This window comes from Toxorhynchites rutilus, chromosome 2 (genome assembly GCF_029784135.1).
Source record: "Toxorhynchites rutilus septentrionalis strain SRP chromosome 2, ASM2978413v1, whole genome shotgun sequence".
Classification (NCBI taxonomy): Eukaryota; Metazoa; Arthropoda; class Insecta; order Diptera; family Culicidae; genus Toxorhynchites; species Toxorhynchites rutilus.
This window is the reverse complement of record NC_073745.1, coordinates 57601111-57623527: the sequence shown is the minus strand read 5'-3', so window position 1 is coordinate 57623527 and position 22417 is coordinate 57601111. Positions and strand designations below refer to the sequence as shown.

Genomic DNA, 22417 nt, shown 5'->3' with positions numbered 1-22417 from the left:
GCCCGCCAGCCACCAGCCGGAGACGTAGATGGATATTCGAAAAGGCCAACTGGGATGGCTATGAAAGTGAAATAGCAAGTGAGCTGAGCCTGAGTGAGATGGATCGAGGGATTTTATCCGATGAGTTCGAGAGCATCATCGTTCGTGTTGCGAGCAACCATATTCCCCGCACAAGTGGTTCACCCCGCTGACCGCTGAGCTCTGGAGAAGAGTGAATGCACTATCCGGGAAAAGGAGGAGCACTGGATTCACCATCGTGGAAAACGGTGTCGCCATCACAAACCCGATTGAGATTGCTAACCGGATGGCAGTATTTTTTGCTTCGCTATCAGCCGACACAGCACTCCTTGCGCGCTTTATAGCACGTAAACAAAGCGTAGAACGACAGTTTCCCATCGTCTTCCCACCCGATTCTACGCAAGTGTACAACAGGCCGTTTGCTGGAGCTGAACTTCATTACGCCCTTTCGACGGCCAAAGGCAGTTCACCGGGGATGGACAACGTCAGCTACCACCTATTAAAACATCTACCGATTGAAGGAAAGAGGGTGCTTCTGGACCTATACAACCAAATTTGGAACAACGGTATAATTCCAACGACGTGGAAAACTGCATTAGTCATTCCCATTCCCAAGAAAACCCAGACGAGGTCTCCCAGCGATTTCCGCCCCATTAGCCTACTACCTTGTGTAGGAAAAATTATGGAGCGTATGGTGAATCGTAGACTGATGCAGTTCCTGGAGGACGGCAAATATTTAGACAATCGGCAGTTTGCTTTTCGTCAGGGTTTTGGTACTAGTGTTTATCTTGGATCACTTAGCGACACAATCTGGCGCGCCATCGATTCAGGTCAGCACGTCGACATTGCCATCCTGGATATTGCAAAGGCGTACAATTCCGTCTGGCGTGCGGGAGTCCTTCGTCAGCTACGCGATTGGGGTATTAAAGGTAGACTTGGACTTTTTCTGCAGGATTACCTAGCTGACCGCAAGTTCAGAGTAGGGATTGGAGGATGTCAATCCGACGAGTTTGTGGAAGTGAATGGTGTTCCTCAGGGCTCAGCGCTTGCTGTTACACTGTTCCTGGTTAGTGTCAACTCCGTGTTCCATTGTCTACCAAGGGATGTGTACGTCTTTGTGTATGCGGATGATATCGTCATTGCTGTGTCTGGAAGAAGCATTCGTCTAGTCCGTAGGAAAATACAAACCGCGGTAAACGCGATTGGACGCTGGGCTGAATCAGTCGGTTTCTCAATTGCTGCAGAGAAGTGCGCGATAACGCACTGTTGCAACTCACACCATGTGGCAACTGGTGTTCGGGTGAAACTGGGAAGCATCAACATTCCGTTCAGGCGCGAACCTAAGATACTTGGTGTGACCATCGACCGGAAATTCTCCTTCGCACCGCACTTCCGCAGAACTAAACAAGAATGCGAAAGCCGCCTAAGACTACTACGCACCATCAGCTCGCGTCATCCCAGATGGAACAGGCATACCGGGCTGAATATCAGCAGAGCTCTCATCAATAGCCGCATATTCTACGGGGTGGAAGCAACGTGCACCAATAGAAGCGGCTTGATAAGTGTACTTGCTCCACTCTACAACAGATCGGTGAGGCTCTGCTCAAATCTTTTGCCCGGTACCCCGGTAACAGATGCTTGTGTGGAGGCAGGGGTTCTCCCTTTTCGCTGGATCGTTGCAGTTACCATCATCAAACGTGCTCTCAGTTATCTTGAAAAAACCACAGGGAACGATTGTGTGTTGCTCCATGTGACTAAAGAGATCTATCGCAGTTACGTTGGAACTGATTTTCCGAAGCTTGCCCGGTTGCACCGCGTGTGCAAACGGCCATGGTTCGAGAGAAGAATCAATATCGACACCAGCTTGGCATCAACACTAGGAGCAAACCCCAGCTCTAGTGTGGCAACAGCGAAGTTCGCGGAACTGGTGAACACAAGATTCCTCCACCACATGCGAGTGTTCACCGACGGATCCAAGTGCAACGGTTCAGTCGGCATTGGAGTCAGCGGCATTGGAAGGGGCTTATGTCTTAAAATGCCGAAATTGTGCTCGGTTTTGACGTAGGACTACGTCTAACCGGAAGATATAGGGGGTGAAATGGAAATCTAGGCACTGAACAAGTAGGAAAAAATGCAAGATTTGGAACGCTTATAACTCGAGCATTTCTCAATAGATCGCAAAGGTTTTTGCATCAATTGATAGGAAATATATCTACGCATCTATCATTACGAATAATATTTCATTTTTCTTGAGATAAATAATTGAATAATTGTGAAATATCAAGCATTGTCAAAATGCACTATGTGCCCATTTTTGATTGGTCCATTTTGTGCTCCTCAAATCGTACCGACCAAAACGGGCAACCAGAGCAGCAGCGAAATAGAATGAAGCACGATTGGAAAGGAAAAAGTCACAGGAGGGTTGTGTCCAAGACACGACCGCATAGTTGACGTAGGATTCCGTTAGGCTATCTGCTGCATGCTGATTTTTGATATGTTTAAAGAATTACATTGTTAAACTCTTCGATAATGATTTGGGTCCGTTTTATCTGGTTGTAAGGTATTGTTTGTTCACTCCACCAGTGTCCATAACCGAGTGATAATGCTAGAAAGATGGTGATTATTCATTAGATGGTGCGTATCACGAACTAAAGCCGCCCTCTGTGGTCCTGGACGAGATGGCTCCTATGTTATGTATAGATGGAATTAAGAAAAAAAAGCTCATCAATGTAATATAAGATAATTATCATTATCGAACACAAGTTTTCTCACCAGAAATGAAGTGTTACTTTAGTATAGAGAAAATATATTTGAAATGGAAAAGGTAATTTCATTTATATTTTTATTTTCTGAGTGTTTATACAACCCATTTTCTTTTCGCTTTAAACCCAACGGAACACGATGCTATTTGCCTCAATACAAATTTCAATTAGGCTAACAGCACCCAATACGATATGTAGAGCATATGTGAAATCACTTTTTCGAATATTCCTTCATTTTTCCAATTTTGCTCGTCGCATGAACTTTCCTTGGGAGAAAAAAATTCGTTTCATATTTCAAGTCATTTTAACACAATAGCTACCATATACAATTTTACTCTTACAGTTGTGCTAAAAATTTTACAATACATGATCGGTCATTGATATGAAATTTCACGAAGCAACCAACATAAAAATTCCAAATTTAAATTTTATTTAATTCTGTCAAGCATAAGTTCTGTTCAGTTCATTGAAACATTATTCTTCAATCAACCCATCGAAAGATTCTTATTGGAACGAAAATAACAAAATAAAAACACTCGTTCATCGCTCCCAACTTATTCGCCAGCACGTATGCAATCAGAATGCCCACACTAGTTACAATGAGCACTATCCATTTGTGCGCGTCGTTAGTTAAACTATCGGCCACGAGGGTATTTACATGCTGATTACCCTCAGACACCTTGGATTTGAAATCTCTGTTAGGGAATACATGTCAGTGGGAAAAAAAGCTCCCCTACTTTCATGTATCTGCAATGTCGATTTCCCCCAGGCAGCTTGGTTTTGATGTCTCTGTAAGGGAACACATTTCAATGGGAACAAAAGCTCCCCCTACTTTCATGTGTTTACAATTCCGATTTCCCCCAGGCAGCTTGGTTTAGATGTCTCTGTTAGGGACTCGCCGCATGTGTCGTAGATTTCGACCAATCAGAAGTAGGTATTTCCGTTAAGATAAGGGTTGAGATTTTTCAATTGTTCGATAGTTAGTTTCATGACATAAACTATTTTCTTCGACGTAAAAAATTGTTATGGAGTGCCGAAATTGATTGACGCAAAAATCTCATTAATCCATCATGAAATGACTGAGCAATAAGCATTTGAAATTGGACAATTTTCACGGTGTGCTCGATTTTCGATTTTCAATTTGTACCCCAATATGTTCCCGAAAGACGTAATCCTACGTCAAAAGAAAAAAATGAACGAAACATTGGTCGCAGTCTCACACATGCGTAATTCTCGAGCCAGCCAGTCAGCTTAAAAATTCCCGCTCCGCTGCCGTAACCATCATTCTCATTCAAACACCACATCGGTTCGCATCACAACACATCAACAAACCAACACAAGTAGCCATGTCTGGACATGGTAAAGGAGGAAAAGTGAAGGGAAAGGCAAAATCCCGCTCGAACCGTGTTGATCTGGAGTTCCCCGCAAGGGTAGCTAGACCGAGCGCGTTAGTACCAGTGCACCAGTCCACCTAGCCGGCGTTATATAGTTTCGGCCGCCGAAGTGATCGAGTTAGCTGGCAAAGCTGCTCGCGACGATAAGAAAACCCGCATTCGGAACAGAACACATTCGGTTCGGTGGACATCAAGACAACAGGCAGTTGCAGCGAGTGGCGAGTGGCAAACGCAATCGCAAAACGGCATCAGGTAGCAGAAGGAAGGAAGGTATTGTATTATAGAGACTTTAAACTTTTGCAGTTCATTCGTCTCTAGCCTTGAGAAAGGCCCTTTGAAAACTCTACTCTATTCTACTCCAGCGCTACCACCTCCGCCCTCTTGCCTTGAGAAAGGCACTCGATACCTCGCCGTCCAGCTCGTCCAGCAACGATGTTGTCCAGTCGGTGTCCACACAAAGAATGTGAGGTAGCAGAAGAAAAAAGTTTGTTCTTTATACAAACTGCTTTGGTGGCAAATCCAGAACAAGGCGACATCAAGGGCGTTCGAAATGGTTTTTTTCACAACCACGAGTACTAAGTTTTCTAAATTGGAACCATTCCATAAAACAAGGCGCTTTTCAGGGCCATTAAACCTTCCAAAAAAGAGTTTAGGAAATACAGTTCAATGCTTTCTAAAACATTATCCAAAATAATAATAAAACACAAATTGATTTTTTCATAATCTGTTTGCCAGGATCTGATGAGTATGTGAATTTGGCAGTTGTTCTGAGCTTATTGATTGTTGGGGACTTTCCTGATTATTCAATTTTCACCAATTCTTAAATTGTTTACAGATTGAAAATACAGTAATTTACTATTAGTTCGACATTTAGCTAATTGGACGGACATGTAATGCGACTTATTTAGTTGGACATTTTTGTAAACATAGAGATCCAAATTATGACCCCACATTGAAAGTCGACACTGTACCACTGTCATCGCAAATGTTCAATTACAGGTTAAAATCGCCTCCAATGCGACACTGAGTGGCGCTTCGGCACGTCGCATTGAATGTAATTTACTGTACAGGCATGCCACAGCAAGTCTCACTCGAACCGTGCAGGTCTCCAGTTCCCTGTTTGTCGCATTCACTGATTGCTCCGCAAGGGTAACTAGGCCGAACGGATTGGTGCCGGAGCACCAGTATACCTAACAGCGATTATAGAGTTTCGGCCGTCGGAGTGCTCGAGTTGGCTTGCAAAGCTGCTCACGACAATCAGAAAACCCGCATCAAGAACAGAGCAGTTTCGGTTCGGCGCTCATCAAGGCAACAATTAGTTTCAGTGAGTGGCAAAGTGTTTCTCCGGCACGTTGCATTAAATGTAATTTACTGAACAACATGTCCCAAGCTGGATGGGAAGAAATTTTCCAACTGTGAAAGCTGTGGCGAGTGGCAAACGCAATAGCTAAACAGGAAGGTTTAACCGAACAAGATGGGAATATCGAGTGATAACAAAAACACAACACCAAAGGTTCTTTTCAGAACCATCAACATGTTCATAAAGAGTAAACAGTAAACTAATCCATTTTTCAGGTGGATAGATAGGTATTCACGTAGGAGAAGAAAATAAAACAATATATTTAAAATATATATTTAACAAAAACTGTCCCCTTTGTATAGTCCTACGTCACTCCGGTTATGTCCCCGACATTACCCACCCGTCTTTTTTTTCGGCGGAAGCGACGGCCATAGCACATGCTGTTTGCCGTGTCCCAGCCCATATTCCAGTGGTCGTTTTTACCGACTCGCTTTCGGTGCTCTCAGCTCTGGAAGCGGGAAAATCACGGCACCCATTCATTCAGGCAATAGAAATAAACTGCACACCGATGACAACTTTGTGTGGGGTCCCCGGTCACAGCAATATTCATGGCAACGAGCGGGCGGACACGCTGGCGGCAGCTGGTAGGTCGGCACTGGCATTCGCGACGGACACTGTTCCTGCGGCTGACATTTTCAAAAACTTTAAAAAAACTTTAAGCTTAAAACTTTAAAAACGAATCGTTCACTTTACGCGACACTGGAGAAGCTCCACCGGGTTGTTAAGTAAAGTTAAAGGCGATTTGACTCGATGGAATGATAGGGACAACAGACGGGAACAAAGGGTCCTGTCCAGGTTGCGTGCGAGACACACAATGGTGACCCATGCTCACACGATCTCCAGATGTGATCCACCAATTTGCACAACATGCGACACCAGATTAACAGTCGAACATATGTTAATCAATTGCCTGGAATATCATGACCTGCGAGAACATTATCAGCTCTCAACATCAATAAGGGATGTTCTCAGCAATGACCCTGTTCGTGAGGAGGTTCTTCTGTCGTTTTTGAAGGATGCCGGTTTGTTCTGGGAAATTTAAATGAGTACCTTCCCTGTAGCATCCCTGTCCGGAGAGGTCCCGACTTCAACTGATGATCCTCCGGCGGCAGGTGCTGCGGGGAGCCTGAGTACAGCCCGTGTGAGTATCATCTTAATCCTCGTAATGAACACACATACTGTTCCTTTGCTATTTTCTAGAAACGTCACATACGTCGGACTGGAATATTTTTATTGGAAAAAGACGGCTACGAGGAAGTGCAAGAAATGCTGCAAGAGCGCTGCCCGTCCCCGAGCCCCGTTATGAGAGACTTCGTTTCATACTGATTTTCAAATTCGAAAGTATTGATGTGATGTTCGTTTTCCACTGTCTCATGTAACTGTATTTGTAACACCATTTACTCTTCGAGAGACGGCGAATGACCTGAAAGGTTAAAGCCGGCAGAAATAAACCAAACATAATAATAATAATAATATTTATTTTCATATTTTGTAACTATCAGCTCCAGTGACCAACACGTGAAGACTTTGTGATTTTTTGTTCATCCTATCTAATATTATAATGAATACGTTTCTTGTTTAGATAAGTTATATTTTTCATTCGAGAACAACAACTAAGTATTATGGAGGGGTGACACCCTAGTAACTCGCCCCGGGTATCACCCGGTTGCGCTACGCCACTGATTGTGGATAAGTTAGAAATTATGTAAAACCTCGAAAACGAATTCTAATCAAGCTCAAGGCATTTCAAGAACATGAAAATCTCACAAATTTAATTTTTTGTTCCAATAAAATAACATCAAATATCAATACTTACAAACGAATCCGTGTCCAACAGGTGCAGCGTCTTCCGATAATTGACCTCCACAACGGAGGTGGATACGGAGGCAGTCGGATTGTCCACCGGAGCCAGTTTGTCCTTCAGCATCCGCCAGGGCAGGCCAAGGTTAGTCGCGGACTCCATCGCTTCGCACCACTTCGTTATGGTTAGCATACCTGGGGGGGAACAAAAGAAAAAAAAAAGATAACAAAAATGAAATTCCTTCACTCCTTACACATTCAGAACGTGACGATTGAAAAGCATTTCTCATTCTCAGCAGAAGAAAAAAAATCGGATGGAATAAATGGAATGAATCGAGAAAATTTACATGTTATCTTCCCGAATCACTCCTACCTAGGAGATGCGAGATGTGTTGGGATTACGAAACGAAAACTCACTCTGCGGCAGGAATAAAAATGAGAGAAAACGATTTACGTTTTCCCCCAGCCGTCGTCCGTTGCTTGACTGTGACGTCTATACATAAAACATTTAAGGCGCTTCCGGGAAAAAATATGAAGCCATCGCCTGCGAAACGTCTGTTTGTTATTGTAACCACTTACTCCTTCAAAAGGAAGCAAAGGTCAAAGCGTACGTCAGTTTCTGGATTCTCTGGATACTTGTGAAGTACCGGCTGACGAAGGCTAGCAGCGGTAATCGATTTCTGTTTTTCCTTTGCCCTTTTTTTTCTTCGTTGTTCTTTATGATACTATGATAATTTAATTTTTCCCCGATCTATCTTTTCATGGGGGTGGGGATTTGCTGAGAAGATACCGCATCCGATACTTCGGTTGGAGTTTATTCGTCCAATACACGATAATGCTGAGAAAGCTACTTCGGGCACTGCATAATAAGAAGCTTCTCACGAGTAAAGGTCAGATTTAAGAGATTATGCGGTCTGCAGCTGTGGGTTTGATGAAGAATTTGGTTCACGGAGGCGACAATAATTTCGCAAGTCCAGCCAACCCAACAAATTTCATTCGGCCCAGTAAATCAAACTAATTGAGATATCACCTCCTGCTTGCGAGGGGCAGACTTTCCGAGCGAAATCATCACATCCTTCGTCAGAGAATGTGTCTGTTCGAGTTACTTATTTACGACTCGATCCCAAATTGGGTAAACCAACGTTATAATAAACCATTTATATTTTGTCGTCTTCGTCAGGGAACCCTTTTTTCCGGGACCGAAAAAGTTAATTTGATAGTCCTTCAAATTGCCACTCAGAAATTTGGTGATACAATTTTTACGATTATTCACCCTCGAAATCGGGAAGCCCACAAAAATAAAAACGGGAGGAATGAGGCAGCGGGAGAGGCAAAAGTTATGCTTATCCCATGGCAGCTTTTAATATTGCACTTCCGGTGCTTCCTAACCCAAGACGCGACAGAAGGTACGCCCGGCATTGACGGCAGTGCTCCGGAATTGAGCACTAAAACGCCACAAAACATTGCAGCGGACGTAAAAACTGGTGACAAGAGGGAACATAATATTGTCACGAGGCGGAACTCGGTTCAGGTCGGTTGCACTCGTGAATGTGGGGATGCATGATGAAAGAGCTGAAGGTTGACTCCTTCTTCCGGTGACGGTTCCTGTATTTCTTCCCTCCATCAAAAGGCCGGAGGTTCCCCATCAACATGACTGGTTGTGAAGTATTTATTCACATAGTATCAAATATTGCAAGTTCTGTTTTTTGTGTGGATCTTGGGTTGAGGCTACATAACAATTTAATAATGCTGCAACTCGACTTATGTTGCAGCGTCGAGAATAATTTACGGTCCTCTCGAAAAATAAAAACTTTGTTTCATATTTTCGCCGTCACACGGGAAACCCATCCATTTGAGAGGTTCGTTTTGATTATTTTGTTCTCTCTGGTGCTAATGGTACTTTTTTATTGCTATTCCTCATACTTTGTAGTCGCAGTAAATTATGTCGTACTTTTCAATTCAAGTATGGAAGAAGCACTTCTGATGTTTATTTTGTTCTCACAACAGGAGAATTGTCTGCAGTGTAATATACAATTGCATCCGTCTTTAACATTTATTTGGGATTTTAGAGCGACGAAAACGATACTTTCACGAATGGGAAAACACTCTGAACTCTATTCAGTATTTCTCAATTTAGTTGCGTGATGGAAAGAGTGAGCCATCTGATAAATTATGAAGCATTAAATCGTTAGAATGATTGCTGGTATGATATCAGACCATTGTGTCAACCTAATTTTTCAATGGCTTTTATTACACGACAAGATCCACAATCCTGGATCCTGAACATTTTATCTTCCGAAACCGAAAATTCTACAACTGGAATCCACGATTATTGTACATGGTGTAGATTGGGTCGATAGCTTGCCAACATTTGTGCAGAGACTTCGTATTTGTTTCCGTGTGAATACGGAGAGTTTTTTTGATTCACGAATTTATATGGATTTTTCAATACAGAGAATGAAAATCATATATTGTGCAAATAATGAAACCGTCGCATTAGTGTTTGTGTAAAATGGATTTAAATAAAAATTTTAACTTATTAGGAAAGAAATTACTCTTATATACAGTACTGTTTGCGAGAACTTTTTACGAGCTTGTTACGAATTTCATATCAATCGCTAGAATTTTCACATATAAATGTTATGAGTAAAACATTTATATACATTTATAAAGACAGACCCTTCCCCTCTTTTCCCCATAGAGAGGAGGAGGAGTGTCCATTCGCCATAGAAACGGCTCGTGCCCCCTAAAATCTTCGCATGCCAAATTTGGCTCCATTTGCTTGATTAGATTTGGAGTTATGCAGAAATTTGCTTTTCATTTGTATGACAGCCCACCCTAAGAGAGGGGGGAGGAGTGTCGAAAAACCATAGAAACATTAATTGCATCTTAAAACCTCCACATGCCAAATTTGGTTTCGTTTGCTTGATTAGTTCTCGAGTTATGCAGAAATTTGTGTTTCATTTGTATGGCAGCTCCCCTTAGAGAGGGGGGTGGAGTGTCTAATCACCACATTTATTGCACCCTAAAACCTTCTTCTTCTTCTTCTTCTTCAATGGCACTAACGTTCCTAGAGGAACTTCGCCGTCTCAACGTAGTATTACTTGCGTCATTTTTTATTAGTACTTAGTTGAGATTTCTATGCCAAATAACACGCCTTGAATGCATTCTGAGTGGCAACCTCTAGAATACGCGTGATCACAGTGCAAGTCGGAAGAAATTTCTTTGACGAAAAATTCCCCCGACCAGAACGGGAATCGAACCCGAACACCCGGCATGTTAGTTATGACGCTAACCACTCGGCCACGGGAGCACAAAAGGAGGAGGAGGAGTGTCCATTCGCCATAGAAACGGCTCGTGCCCCCTAAAATCTTCGCATGCCAAATTTGGCTCCATTTGCTTGATTAGATTTGGAGTTATGCAGAAATTTGCTTTTCATTTGTATGACAGCCCACCCTAAGAGAGGGGGGAGGAGTGTCGAACCACCATAGAAACATTTATTGCATCTTAAAACCTCCACATGCCAAATTTCATTTCATTTGCTTGATTAATTCTCAAGTAACGCAGAAATTTGTGTTTCATTTGTATGGCAGCACCCCCTTAGAGAGGGGGGGTGGAGTGTCTAACTACCACAGAAACATTTATTGCACCCGAAACCTTCCACATGCAAAATTTGGCTTCGTTTGCTTGATTAATTCTCGAGTAATGCGGAAATTTGTATTTTATTTGTATGGCAGTCCCCCCTCAGAGAGGAGAGTGGAGTTTCTAACCACCATAGAAAAATTTATTGCACCCTAAATCCTCCATATGCCTAATTTGGTTTCACTTGCTTGATTAATTCCCTAAACCCTCCACATGCCGTTTCATTCTTTAACTAAAATTTTGTAGATCTTACAGTTCATCAATTAATATTTTTTTGTAATTTTTCCGGAGTCTGCATGCAAAAATACCATATATTTCCAAAGCTACAAGAGAAAGCAAATTGACAGGTCGGACTCGATTATCCGGAGTATTGATTTTTTTCTCACTCCGGATAATCGAATCATAAAAAAACGAATTTTCTCTCGGTAAACGTAAAATAATTGAGTGCCTTAGAATGCAAGGGGTGTGAGTGACTTGATCGATTTCTCTTCATCAACTTTTTCTTTAGTTAAAAACTCAACTGCAAAAGAGTTCCAATTTAAGTTCGCTATAGAATCCGATAGATGAGGTTCTGACCTATCTTCCACATTGTCAAATACAACTGGGAATGTATTTGCAGCTAAGTTATGACCAGAAGAGAGAGTCGATGTAGAGGAATCGATCAAATCACTTACACCCCTTTCATTCTAAGCCCCTCAATTATGATTTGCACTTATTTATTGAACAGTTTTATTTAGCTTGGACACGTTTGTATTTTTGTGACTTTGTAGCTTTGTAACTTTGTAACTTTGTAACTTTGTAACTTTGTAACTTTGTAACTTTGTAACTTTGTAACTTTGTAACTTTGTCGCTGTACCACATTAATAGAAATTTAACCCCCTTCCTGTTGACCGTATGGTCTGAAATTTGAAACACATCTTTATCTCTGGAGTCATTATTAAACTGCGTATTCCATGAAATCCAACATGGCGGCCGGTACAAAATGGTGAATTATGGACATATTTTCCCAAAACCCCATCAATATGGGTATCAAATGAAGGTGTTTGTCTAGTAGAATACAGTTATTTATGAGAAATGCAAATCTAGGATGGCGGCCATTCATTTTTAGCGTCGGCCAAGTTGAATTATTCAAGATCATGGAATACGCACTTTTATAATGGCAGTTGAATTAAGGGTATGTTCCATATTTCAGATCAGTCAGTGATCAAGAACGAGGTCAAATTTCAATTAATGTGGGACAATCCTACAAACACTCAAACATACACACAAACAGGACAAGTTGAATGAAATCATTTAAAAGTAATTGTTTATTTAGGAACTGTGGCCATCTTGTGGACTTTGATTTTTCATGATCTACTGTGTTCTACAAGTCGAGCACTTTCATTTGATACACATATTGATGGGGCTTTGAAAAATAATATGGCGCCATCTTGTGGTGGAGGCCATTGTGGATTTGCTTTTTTCATAAATAACTGTGTTCTACTAGTCAATCCCTTTCATTTGATATCCATATTGATGGGGTTCTGAGAAAATATGTGATCCGCCATTTTGTAGTGGCCGCTATCTTGGAGTGGCATTTTTCATAAATAACTGTGTTCTACTAGTCAAGCCCTTTCATTTGATACCCATATTGATAGGGTTGTGAAAAAACTATATATGGCGCCATCTTGTGGTGGCGGCCATTTTAGATTTGCATCTTTTATAAATAACTGTGTTCTAATAGTCAGTCCCTTTCATTTGATACTCATATTGGTTATTCAATATGAAATTATTACACAAATTTTTCAAAATTTCAGAAAATAAAAAATTAAATACTCCGGATAATCGAGTTCGACCTGTATAACCTTCATCTGATATTTATCTAAGAAGTAACATGTTGGACAATGAAATAGCACACTTACCCGTATTACCAGTGTCCCGCGAGACGAACTCCCGCTCGAGTTCAACCCGCCGCTCGCGAAGTCTCGCCGCCAGTTCTCTCAGCGCCGAAGTTTCCACCAATCCAACCCGCTGTCGGAACGTAAGCTTGCGCGTCTTGGAAGCGGCCGCCGTGTACATCACAAAGTGGGTATCGAGCTGGGGATCCAGCTTCAGATAGGCACCCTTGTTGGAGCCAATTTCGTAATAGTTGGAAGCGGAAAATATCGTGATGACCTGGAAATGGCACACGACATGTGTCGGGCGGGAATGTTTATTAGCACTGCATAATGCGAAGTGACGGGACGAGCCGACGGAAAAGGAAGAAAGAAGCAAGAAAAAAAACAAAAATAACCTACCTTTCCGCTGTGCATTATTTCATACCCATCGAGTTTGCACTCGTGCGAACGAACCAGATACTGGAGCTTATACCGCTGTAGGAACTTGTTGGTCACATCCGGACCGAAGTAGGTGCCCGCGCCTCGCAGCGAATTTGGCCGGCAGCCTTCGTTGTGTTGCGGGTCACTCCAGAGCATGTCGAATACCTATCAAGGATGGGGACCGAAATCGAACATTAGTTGGAAGTGTTGCCAGCATGAATAGAAGACATGAAATTTAATTATACGAATGTTTGCGGTGGCATTTTGTATTCAAAGTGGAATGGGGACAAATAACCGAACAGTAATTTGTTGCATCACACATGTAAACGAGCTGCCATCACAGTCTGGGGGAATTTGTGGGCTCAAGCTTCGAGTTTATGAATATGTTTACCGATGCATACGGGCAATCCCCACCCCGTATAAACTCGTTGCAGGTCATTTATTCCCGCTGAATAAATATGCAAATAGACGGAGAAAATTAAATTAGATATGCATACTCTAGTTTTAGTTAAGGCATTACAGGGCTCTTCAACTCCTGTTTGCCTCAAGTGGGCAAACTGTGTCGAGGCTAGACACCGGTTGGATGCAGCTCCGTTCCCCGTTTTCTCGCGTAGTTCGTTCACCTCCCCCACAAACTGGCCAAGTTGAGAGTAATGTGCAGTCAACGCATCCTGTTTAGAAACGAGGCTGTGGCTATGTGGAAGACACAAGTGTGATTGGAATTTAGATTGGACTGAGCGACTGAAACGTAAAATTACACACAAACTCCTCAAGCCGTTCGATCTTTGAGTAGTAGAAACGATTTACGTGCAACATTTGTCGTTCCATTTCCGCTTTTAGATATGATTATTCATTCGGTTGGATGAGCGGATTAATGGTATGGGAACAAGAGTAAGATATGTGTAAGATAACTCACCTGCTTCCATTCTACTTTATCAATTATTTCCGCTCCTGGCGCAGAGCTTTCAGTGATGGGAGGGCGCAGGAGCGAAACGTACTGTAATCATCAAACATTCGCACTTAATTCATACTCAGGATCCATTCACCCAAATAAATCTCACCTTCCCACGATCTAAACTACGGATGAGATCCAGGTCGGTGGAATCGGAGATGCCACCATGCACCACCAACACGCGGTTGTTAACTATGGTACCTAGCGGAAGCCATCGGTACACTTCGTCAATGAGTTTCAACAGTCTTTCCGCATTGTGTTTATACTTCTGGTGCACTTCCCGAACGAAACCGTACCGAACGTTCATGACCGTGTCCTCGTGGTTACCACGATTCAGGAACACCCCACCGGGAAACACTAGGAAAGTGCAGAGCAGCAACAGCAGTACCTCCAGACCCTTCTTACCACGATCCACGAAGTCGCCGTTGAACACGTACGGATTCTCCGGCGAAGGAAGTCCATTCTGAAAGCGAAAATAATGCACCAACCATCTTTGAACCGTGCAAACCGATCTTCGAACCTTGTGGAACACCACTAACAGATCGTCCAGCTTCCCGTGCAGATCACCACAGATCGTGACCTGCTTCGAGATGGCCGTCGATGCCTGGTTCATATTTGGCAGTCGTTTGAGTTTGGATGTCGCCTCCCGCAGGATTCCCGCCACGTACTTGGCGTGCAAGCGATTTTTCTTCTTCCGGAACAGATCGATGATCACCTCAAGCTCCTTCTTGTCCAGCGGAAACTTGATGTGTGGTCCCTGGTAGCCCCGCTCCGGGCCCGATATACCCTCGTCGGCGAGATCATCCGACTCGTCGGAGAATTTCATATCGAGTGCCTCTGGGGGAAAGAAAGTTCAACGTTAGCATATGGCAACAGTGACATACAATCTTGTCGGCAAGGTACCGGTGGAAGAAGCCCGGGAGGTTTCCTGTGAGCCAGTGGATCGCGCGGCAGTCTCTGGAATGTGCGTTAGCAGTGCGTTGAAGAAGTTGTACAGCTGAAAAAAAGGAAAGCAGTTAATAAATGGTGATACAACGCTTTCCAATAGAACGAATATATGGGATAGAGGAGCGTATCCACCGAATAAACACATTTCCCACCCACAACCCAATAATGCAATATTTATCGCTGTCTGTTTGAAGTAATTGAAACTGATGGAAGCGCACGTAAGGGTTGGTGTAATTTGCAGACGATTGACATAGTGTTTAGTACGATTGATGTAGTGTTTAGTACGTGAAAGTCGGGTTGATGAAAATTAATGATACTGCTCAGGGTTGTGTGTTTTGAAATACTATACCCCAACAGTCAGAAACAGAAACGTCTATCAAACAACAGTCAATTGCAACGGAAGAGCTCTATAATTACAGTAAATTACCGTTCTTCCGCGAATCAATCTCACTCAACAAATATTGATGTTCATGTTCAGCAATCATTGCACTGAACGAGTAATTATAATAAAAGGGTTAGTAAAAAAAAAATCTATCTATTACATTCTCTAAAACTGACTCTTCACTAGTGGAAATAAATATTTTATCTGGAAAAAAAATAATTCGAATTTTGGTTTCGAAGGCCGAGTGGTTGGCATAGAAAATGTAATGATGGAAATTCATGCTTTGGTCGAATTTGTTTTCATTGAAAAGAAGCATAAAAGAACATGTGATATGTAGTATTGTCCATCGTTTCCAATAATTTCCCCTGTTGAGAACGCCCCTTGTCGGCAAGCACACCTCTAAATATTTACGTGGTAGCAACTGACAGATGATAGATGACTGAATACATTTAGCGATAAGGGTATTGCATTAAAAATAAATGAAACTTTCTTTACCGATATAGTGAGTAAAACAATTGTTTTTTTTTTATCAATTTATTTTTCCAACTAGGCTAGGTTAAGTGCTTTGTACCAACGCTCATCTCCACATTGTGAATTCTGCTTTTTTGTTCACGGTAAATTGCTACTTACAACTAGGGAAAAGATTGTGAAAGTAGTGTTAATCTAAATTCTATGATTTAGGATTTTGCTTAAATTGATCGAAGATTTCGATTTTTTCGTGTCCTTCAAGCAGCACTTGATACATACAAAATCACCTTCCGTTATTTCACGAATTCAATCGAAATTGCTTGCTAATGGATTCTTGGTACGATTGTTCGTGTCGAGTCATAATTTTTAACGTAGGACTACGTCTAACCGGAAGATATAGGGGGTGAAATGTAAATTTAGGCTCTGAACAAGCAGGAAAAAATGCAAGATTTGGAACGCTTATAACTCGAGTATTTCTCAATAGATCGCAAAGGTTTTTGCATCAATTGATAGGAAATATATCTACGCATCTATCATAACGAATAACATTACATTTTTCTTGAGATAAATAATTGAATAATTGTGAAATACCAAGCATTGTCAAAATGCCCTATGTGCCCATTTTTGATTGGTCCATTTTGTGCTCCTCAAATCGTACCGACCAAAACGGTCAACCAGAGCAGCAGCGAAATAGAATGAAGCACGATTGGAAAGGAAAAAGAAAAAAAATTAACGAAACATTGGTCGCAATCTTACACATGCGTAATTCTCGAGCCAGCCAGTCAGCTTAAAAATCCCCGCTCCGCTGCCGTAACGATCATTCTTTGTGTGGACACCGACTGGACAACATCGTTGCTGGACGGGCTGGACGGCGAGGGATCGAGCAGAGCTGATTTTTGTCACTGTCACTGCTCATATTTTAGCTACTATGACGACCATTGCAACATTACTATCGAACGACGTGCAACAAAACACAAACCGACAAAACAAGTTGTTCGCTCTTTGCTGATGAATGGTTTGTCAGAGTGCTCTGACGATCAAAGCATGTTGCTTGTCATTGCACTATTGTGGCCAAGACGGAAAATACTATGTCATTTGGTGTTATGGAAGTTTATACTTTTTTTCAATTTGTTTAATGGAAATTTATACATTTATCAGGGTTTATAGGGCTTCGTGAATATCCTTATTATATAAAAATGCTAAACATCGAGGAGAATAAAATATATAAATGAGTATAGGATCTGCCAAATACGTGCATTTGGATACCGGGCAGAAATTTCATCGACGGAATTTCTTCATTATCCTCACATGTGAAAATTTGTCATTGCTAGTTGAAATTTATGTCCTGAATTCAACCGCTATAAACACCTTATGTGTAAAGTAAGGAATTGATACATGTAACGAACTGTTTCCTTATCTTAGTGTGTCTGGGTTTAATGGTAATTTATTGAAGTTGAGGAGAACAATTAGTTGATATTTTGTAATAGAATCAAAAGATATCTGCTAATCCTTCCCATTTTCAATCAGGTTTTTATTTGAAAGGAAAGTTAAACCGGTCGTCTTGTTTAATGAGTTCCATAGATTCTCAGGTGATTCGTTGGGACTTAGTAGTATGTGAACATCAATGCTTCCTAATTCTAGTAGTGTATAAACATTTATAAATAACTAAGAGAATGATTGGGTTGGAGTGGCGCACCTGCAATTGCGGTATGACATTTATGCAGGAATAATGAGGGAGAACTGATAAGGTCAATTTTAATTGAGGATAAATTTTTGCCCCGTTAAGCTCGGATTGTTATTGCTGCGGTTCACATTCAATACGCATCAAAAACATTTGCACAATATTAATATCGATATTTATTGTATAAATAGAAAATAGTCGAAAATTCGGCTTGAGAGAAATCACATATCGTGAAACATCCGAAAATAAACCATGTCCTTTTTTATTTCCTTATTTAGTAACTGTCAGTCCAGTGATTAATGTTTCTCTAACGAAAAGCTCAATGTCGGCCCCTAGGGACTGACATGGGGCTCAATGTGTTAAGCAAGCCAAATTCTGGTAAAATCAAGCTTGTTATTCAGCCATTCCATGCCAAATCGATATAGTGGTTCTCAGATTTTCATGGCAATTGGTAGTTATATTCCTTATCGCGGAATATTGAATCCGTTTTTTTTTTATTAATTTTTCATTATTTTTTATTCTTTCCGATTAACATTTTAGAGTGGTCCGCCAAATCAACTTTTAACCTTTTTTCCAAAACTGACTTTTTCAAATTTCATAAACTTTAGATACAGGACCGATTCAAATGATCGACATATCAAATTGAAGCCAATGAGCTTGTCTTTTTTGAAAAATATTTCCATTGCCCTTTTGTTTTCGTAATTATTTATTGTATTTGTGTTTTATCGTTTACATGATTTAGGAACCAAAGGCAAGCTTTCTTTTTAGTTTTTATTTTTTTTCTTGAAAACTTTTTTACATAACATATCCAAAAATCGAAGAGATGAATTTTTCGTTTTTGTGTTATGATTTTTCAAAGTTAACAAGTTTCATCTAAATTCAATCTTATTAAAAAAGCAATCGTCGAAATTGATTTAAGACCTTACGTGTAACATGATAGTCTGGGATTACAAATTATAATAAGTATTGATAATGTAACCATGATACAGTCGCTATAAATCATTGTAGGCACATGGCAGTCTAGTCGCATATGAATATTGAACGAAGACTAAAAACACGTTAACTTTAAAAATCATAACACAAAAATGAAAGGAAACACCTCTCTGATTATTGGATATGGATAAAAAAAATCTCAGTGTTCAAGAAAAAACATAAAAAATATAGCGTCCTTTATTTTTGGCCATGTAAACTATAAAAAACAAATACAATCAATAATTACGAAAACTAAATCCAATTTTTCGCAAGTGTAATATATTTTTTCAATTTAGGCTTATTGGATTCAATTTGATATGTCGATCATCTAAGTCGGTCCAGTAGTTCAAAAGTTATGAATTTTTGAAAAAAAATCACTTTTGGAAAAAGGGGAAAAATGGATTTTTTGGACCACTGAATTTTAAAATGGAAATGGGCACCCTAATGGAACAATAAAAAAATACGAGTCTAATATCCTGCGATAAGAAACGAAACTACCAATTTTCATGAAAATCTGAGAACCACTTTATCGATTTGGCATGACTGATTCATAAAAGAGCAACCTGAAAAATGAAACAAAAACTATAGAAATTTTCAAATGTTACGAGAGAGTTGTATTGGAATTTTTGTAAGAAAAGAGGTGGGAAGTTGTTTTAAATTATATTTTTTATTAACAAGATTAAGTTCGTCTTTTATTGAAACATTGTTTCAAGCAAACTCAATTCAACAAACATCTGTTCTCATATAATAACCCTTAACATATATCTAGTAATATAAAACCTGTCTTGCAATCTAGTTGTTTGAATTCATCTCTGTGATTGTGTCGTTCCAGATGTAAAGGTCTGACCTAACCTTATCTGAAAGATCCTTTTTCAATTTAACTAGAAGAATATTAGAAAGGGTTTCCGCTCCTAAACCAGTTCTCTGATCAGAAAGGATTATCGCCAATGCACTGAACGCTCTTTCAACCGATACCTGACTGGATGGTGTAGCCAAAACAACCATAGCTACGGAGTGTAGTTCCGGGTGGGTATATTTACGAGCTACCCAGTGTTTCCACACATTGAAAGTATGGGGCTGACGATCCTGTGTATCCAAAGCTCTTATTTGATTATAAAAAGTTGAAGAATTGTCAGAGCTTGTATTGAATGTCCCACCAAACATTTTGGTCAATATATCATCGACTTTGTCGTTAAAGTCAAATGCATTCGTGTGTTCCTTTTCATCAGAAGACACCACTGGGCTTAGAGAGCGAATTCGTTTCCAAGTATCTGCAATAAAATTCTGAAAAGAACATATTATTTTAACATAATTCAACATAAGAATTGATAAAAATAATGTCTAAAAATGTTTTTTTGTTTGAAAAACAAAAAAAATTAAAAATATATTACCAAAAGAATTTTATAATTCATTTACATAAAAAAAATAGAAAAAGTTTGGGTGTACGTGCACGTTACTGAAAAATACATGAATTTCTGCTTTCTCATTAGTAGACTCAAAAACTGTAGAATCAAGGAAGTTCAACCTCGGATCCAAATATAAAGATGCCTTAAATGCCATGTTGTTGCGAAGACGTTCCAATCGATTTGTGCATGTTGATACAAGGGCATTAGAGAAAGGATTGCCTTTCAGCATACTGACCTCCTGAATGGCAACCAACCAGTCGATGTAGAATTGTGACAAGGGATAATGATCGGCCTGCATAACCTTTGTACAGTGATATAACGGCCTGGTAGCATCAACGTAATCTCTGATAAATCTCCAATCATCCTTGCCCAAACCTGAAAATGTATTTTTTTCTTACATTTATTTATTGGAACGATTAAATTGTCTTAATTTACACATTTCAGAATACTGAGTTCCCAGTTCAACAAATTTCGCTTCTTGCTTTAAAATGCTAGACAACATTTTGTATTTACCGCCCCAACATGTTGGTGACCAGAGCGGAGGGAGGGCAAGTTGTTGAACCTCGACGAATGATTTATATTTAATTTGACGTAGATGACGTACTACTTCCGTGATGCATTTAAGATTCGGATCAGCTTTATCAAAAACATCCGCAATCGCAAGTTGGAGGGAATGAACCGCGCACCGAACAAGGGATATCCGTGCATCCCACTCTAGCTCAAGCTCTTCAATGAGGTCTCTTTCCTGTGGTATGTTCTCATCATCTTCGAACAATAAAGTCGATACTGCAATGGACTCATTCAGCGAAGATTTATTTTTTTTACGGTAGCAACCATGTTGCTGCCGTTGTCCACCGTAATGCTAAAGATTTGATCCAACTTCAAATCATAGACACGCAATGTTTCCAATACTTTATCACGCAAAAACACAGCAGTTTGTCTCTGGTCTACTTCAATCATTCCTACAACAGAGATCAACATTAATTCGTTGGCAATAAAGAAATATACATAAACGAAAATACCCAAGGTTCGAATCACCAATTTTCCGTTGAGTTCGTACTGTGCGTTGATTCCGAGAACGTGACGACCATGCCGTGATGCAGAATCCAATTTGATAGATACCAGCTTGTGTTTCATTTCGACTGCCATTATTGATTTTAGTTTGTTAGCTGCTGCAGAAATCCAAACCTTGATGTTTGATCTGGATACTTTTATGTTCACAGCATCTGCTATAGGATCAAGCAACATTTTCAGACCCTCCCATTGAAAGCAGTTCAAAGGCAGGTTGTGTTGCGTGACAAGCTTTATGGTTCCTTCGACATACGTTCGCTTGTCGACGGAAACAAGGCGCTTAGTGATTACTCGTGACCTTTTTTCTTGATTTCCATCGGGAAAGAGCCCTTTAATTTCCGCTGCCGTTTTATGTTTGTTCCGGAAGTGTCGTACCAAATTTCCTGAATCGAAATTCTCCTGTATATAAGTACAACCACTGTCAGGATCAATAGCACAATAATATTTAATGCCTTCGATTTTGCAACACTCTTTGGCAATTTCGGCAAAACTTTTCCTGCCGTGAGCTCGCTTTCTCTGCATAGAGGAACACCCCACACTACTGTTCACACCGATCGGCATAATAATTCTTTAAACAAAAATCAAACTCAACAACCGGAACGGAAATCGTAACTTTGCTCGTTGAAAATTAAATACAATCTACGACAATCAACAATTCGTTACGGACATTTTTACAGCCTACTTGATCGGTCAAAGCGTATTGACGGAGCTCGGCAACAGGTATCGTGTTGCATCGTACTCCGTCAGTCACCATTTGACCAAGAATTTCGTCAGTAGCAAGTGACTAACGTTGCACGTTAGTTGTCAGTGATATTGATGAAACTGTGCAACTCTGGGATCGAGTGCCTTTCTCAAGGCAAGAGGGTGTAAGGTGGTAGCGCTGGAGTACAGTAGAGTAGAGTTTTCAAAGGGCCTTTCTCAAGGCTAGAGACGAATGAACTGCAAAAGTTTAAAGTCTCTATAATACAAGACCTTCCTTCCTTCCGTAACGATCATTCTCATCCAAACCGTACACCACATCGGTTCGCATCACAACACATCAACAAACCAAGCCAAGAAGCCATGTCTGGACATGACAAAGGAGGAAAAGTGAAGGGAAAAGCAAAATCCCGCTCGAACCGTGTTGATCTGGAGTTCCCCGCAAGGGTAGCTAGGCCGAGCGCGTTAGTATCAGTGCAACTATATAGCCGGCGTTATATAGTTTCGGCCGCCGAAGTGATCGAGTTAGCTGGCAAAGCTGCTCGCGACGATAAGAAAATCCGTA

General features: G+C 40.7%; 2 protein-coding genes across 11 annotated transcripts in view; both read right to left on the bottom strand.

The window, feature by feature from the left end:
• Positions 1–22417, bottom strand: part of LOC129768368 (serine/threonine-protein phosphatase rdgC) — a 197975-nt gene that overhangs the window by 13824 nt on the left and 161734 nt on the right. For all 10 annotated transcript variants that reach the window (XR_008741666.1, XR_008741667.1, XM_055769971.1 and 7 more), the window contains exons 4-10: positions 15129–15222; positions 14746–15062; positions 14335–14688; positions 14190–14270; positions 13253–13438; positions 12878–13130; positions 7351–7529 (exon numbers count right to left, since the gene is read on the bottom strand). Coding sequence is in view for 8 of the 10 variants with exons in the window: in XM_055769971.1 (XP_055625946.1) it covers positions 7351–7529; positions 12878–13130; positions 13253–13438; positions 14190–14270; positions 14335–14688; positions 14746–15062; positions 15129–15222 (1464 nt within the window). In the remaining 2 variants the exon portion in view is untranslated. The remainder of the gene's footprint in view (positions 1–7350; positions 7530–12877; positions 13131–13252; positions 13439–14189; positions 14271–14334; positions 14689–14745; positions 15063–15128; positions 15223–22417) is intronic.
• On the bottom strand, positions 20635–21973 carry LOC129768374 (uncharacterized). The gene is made up of 2 exons (XM_055769983.1): positions 21105–21973; positions 20635–21044 (listed from the first exon to the last, which is right to left on the bottom strand). Exons 1-2 carry the CDS (start codon positions 21712–21714, stop codon positions 20884–20886), a joined length of 771 nt encoding a protein of 256 aa, XP_055625958.1. The 5' UTR covers positions 21715–21973; the 3' UTR covers positions 20635–20883.

Excerpts from the sequence above, each read along its gene's own strand:
- LOC129768374 (XM_055769983.1), bottom strand. The coding sequence starts at position 21,714 with ATGCCGATCGGTGTGAACAGTAGTGTGGGGTGTTCCTCTATGCAGAGA. Across the intron at positions 21,045-21,104 it reads ATTGGTGATTCGAACCTTGG|GAATGATTGAAGTAGACCAG; the intron begins GTATTTTCGTTT and ends TCTCTGTTGTAG.